Source organism: Acanthisitta chloris, unplaced genomic scaffold, assembly GCF_000695815.1.
Source record: "Acanthisitta chloris isolate BGI_N310 unplaced genomic scaffold, ASM69581v1 scaffold26540, whole genome shotgun sequence".
Taxonomy (NCBI): domain Eukaryota; kingdom Metazoa; phylum Chordata; class Aves; order Passeriformes; family Acanthisittidae; genus Acanthisitta; species Acanthisitta chloris.
In genome coordinates, this window is record NW_008651497.1 from 45,920 (window position 1) to 49,145 (window position 3,226).

The 3,226-nt window shown below is 42.7% G+C and overlaps 1 protein-coding gene across 1 annotated transcript in view; it reads right to left on the reverse strand.

The window, feature by feature from the left end:
* PLCH2 (phospholipase C, eta 2) overlaps positions 1 to 3,226 on the reverse strand; it is a gene marked incomplete at its 5' end in the record, with an annotated part of 18,824 nt that overhangs the window by 14,569 nt on the left and 1,029 nt on the right. The window contains 3 exon segments of the mRNA XM_009073593.1: positions 1 to 95; positions 1,429 to 1,536; positions 1,779 to 1,950. The exon segment at positions 1 to 95 is cut by the window's left edge and continues 40 nt beyond it. Of these exon segments, the coding sequence (XP_009071841.1) occupies positions 1 to 95; positions 1,429 to 1,536; positions 1,779 to 1,950 (375 nt within the window).

A 3,226-nucleotide genomic window follows, 5' to 3' on the forward strand; every position in this document is an offset into this window, starting at 1 on the left:
TTTGGATCCTCACAGTCACGGATTTTGGATTCTTTTATCAGTGAGTCAAGTTTTTTCTTGGCTATGTTCTCCACTCTTTTCCTGTTCGCAGATGCCTACGAATGAACCAGAATCATTAAACCAGGGAGTGATGAAAACAGACTTCATAATTCCAGCCAGGATTAATGCAAACAGCTACAGTGAAATCATGAGAGAGCAAAACTAATTAAAACAGGCCTAATTAAAGCAAGACTGACCCTTAGCAGAGCTGCTCAGGTGTCTGTTACGAGCCAAGCAAGTGCTAACACAGGAACAGTTAGTACTGAGTGAGTCCCCAGGCTGAAGTGCATTAATACATGCTGTGTTTGGCACTACCTATTTGGGGGAAAATCTGATCTATTCCATCATGCTGTTCACTAAGCCATTCCTCATAGACATGGAATGTTCACAGGCTGTGCTAAGGTTGACTCTGTGGCCACAAGAGGTGCAAGATCTACTGGATGGAATGGGAGATGCTTTAGAATCTTGATTCCCCATGTCTGTACATCATGGCCCTGTGAAGAACTGGGGGAATAAAACCAGAAATAGGAACCCAGAGCTTTTAAGGGGAGACAGATTGTGTTTTCTCAGTAGGCCAAATGAATTCCCAGTCCCATTTGTCATGAAACAAGCTCTGATTTTCTGAGCTCTTCAAAATTTGGTTTGGAAAGCAAACCAGGTGTGGCAAATCTCAGCTTTAAGCATCAGTAAACCTCACAGACTGTTAGTTTACTAAGACAATGCTGCAAAATATTGCAAAGTGATATGCTAAAATGTTGTAACTCCTAAAAATCAAAGAAATTATGTCTCTCCTTTGGTAGACTTATTGACAAAGAAGTTTCTCTTTCAGGTTGAGATGAAAAGGATCAAATCCATAACACAAAACAGGGAAACAGCCTGAGGGAGAGAGGGCTGAGAATGCAATCTCTCTCCAAGGCAATCTGCTCCGTTATTAAATGGTTTTGCTGGGTATTTGATATTGATTCTGTGAGGTGCAATGGAACTTACCAGAAGATTAAAGTGACAAAAAGAATTAACTTTTAAAAAGGCTGAAGAAATAAGGCATTTTCAAATTGGAGCAAGCAGATATTAATATATTCTCCCTCTTTAACACATCCTCACAGTAAAAATCAACTAAGAACAAGAACATCACAGTGCAATAAAGAATCAGGAGATATTTAAAATTCCATTGGATTTAAAATTCCAAACGTGAAGCATAACACCAAGACTGATGCTGCCCAGTGTGTGCTTCTGTCAGCTCTGTCCCCAGGAAGGTTTAGAACCTAAAACACTTGGGATGAATCCCAAGGATTAGACCACATCCACATTCCAGGGAAATCAGGCAAGTTTCTTCTCACTGGGATGGGAAGCCTTGAAGTACATTTACATTCAAACAGTCATTTCACTTACATCTCCATTCATTAGTTTACAGTCATCATCAATCTCATCAGCACTGTCCTCATCAGAAACTTCTCCTTCCTCTGCGTCATCACTGATGTTGGCTGGAAGTTTCTTCCCCTAGGAGATAAAATTATCCCACAGGTTAACACGCAGCTCTTGCCATCACACATTTAAAATACAATTATTCAAAGCATGCAATCAGCTTCTTATTGATTGAGGAGACATTTGTGCAGAACCTGAAGGTTCTCAAAGAATTCTCTCTGCAAAATGGTTAAAGTTAGAACCTAAGTGATTGCCATGCAGAAATCATCATCCCCACCAACAAAAGGAGGGAGGGAACAAACAGAGAAGGTGTTTACCTTAACCAGTATCTTTCCTTTCAGACTTGCTGGCGAAGGGAGTTTTGTGGAATCATCACTGTGCACAGAAGACAGGTCCAGTTTGTCCCCCAGAATTTCTATGAGATACTGAGCCATCTTCTTCTGCTGAACAATACTGCAGTGGTTCTCAATGGACAAGATCACAGGGTACCTGGCACAGACATAGCAAGTGTCATCAGCTGCAAACTTAGCTTTGATGGCATGGACAGGATAAGGGTTATTGCTGTCTGAGCATTCCTGTCACAGGCACCACCAGCAGTGACACCACAGGGGTCAGATAAACCACTGTGGGCACAGGGCTGATATCTCACTGCTCAGCCCAAACTGAACCATCCATTTTTGACAGGCACAGGATAATTAAACTCCTGCAATCTGACTTGATGCTTTGCCTTTTCCAGAGCACACTTATCACCTTCCTGCACTTACTCAGTCCTCACCTCCACTCCCTACCAGAGATTCTGACAAGTCATTCGTAAGGAAAACCCAAATAGTCAGTGCCTTCAGCTCACCTCTCACAGGTACAAGCAAATAAAAGCTGCAAGAACCAAAAAGATCCCCAAAGGGGCTTTGTCTTCACCTTCTCACTTCCAACACCCAAGTGCTAAACCTGATGTGTCAGTTCTTCCCTGAACACTTCTCTAACTAGCAGCAGAGCAGTGTCATACACCCCAGCCTGTAGCTAAAGCCTCTGCTACCAAGACAGTAAGTGTTAGTTCTAGATTTAATTTTATTGTTGCCATTTATTGTTGATTCTCCAGCTGAGGCCAAGGAGCAGCAACATCTGCATGTTTGAAAGGCACCAAGATTTGTGAAACATCCACTCCAGTGTGGTTGGTGCCGTGTAAAACCACACTGAAGATGGATTTCTGTGCAGAGATGATGCATTTTTAGCGTGAGCACAAAAGCCTCACAGTGCAGTTTTGTAGGCTGAATTATCAGGGATTTGTTAATTAAGAACTAATTATGTCTATCCTGACATCTGGCCCTCATTAGCTCCACATCAGGAAGAACTAGGCTTTCAGCCAGACAATGCCTGCAGGACTAAACTTCCCCAGTCGATGACGTGGTCCCAGTTACCCTTTCTGAAATGACTTTAAGGTCTGAGCAGTTCCAGCAGCACTGCCATGTACAGTGCTGGGCAGCTTTGCTTTGATTCCTCTGCCATGCCTGCAGTCAGACTGCAAAAATTTCAGGCTCATAATGACTTTCCCTGGGCTGAAAGTTTGGTGCAGGTTTAGCTCAGTTCATAAAAGCAGATGTGCTGCTTTGGGAAGATACTGGGGAATTTTTACAGAGATAAAGTCATTTATCTTTAAACAAAAGATGGGTTGGCAGACACATTTTGTCCCTCAGGAGGAGGATGGTAACTGCCAAGGTGTATGAAACCTCCCACGTACAATGCTCTGATTTCCTCAGCACTGTACCTG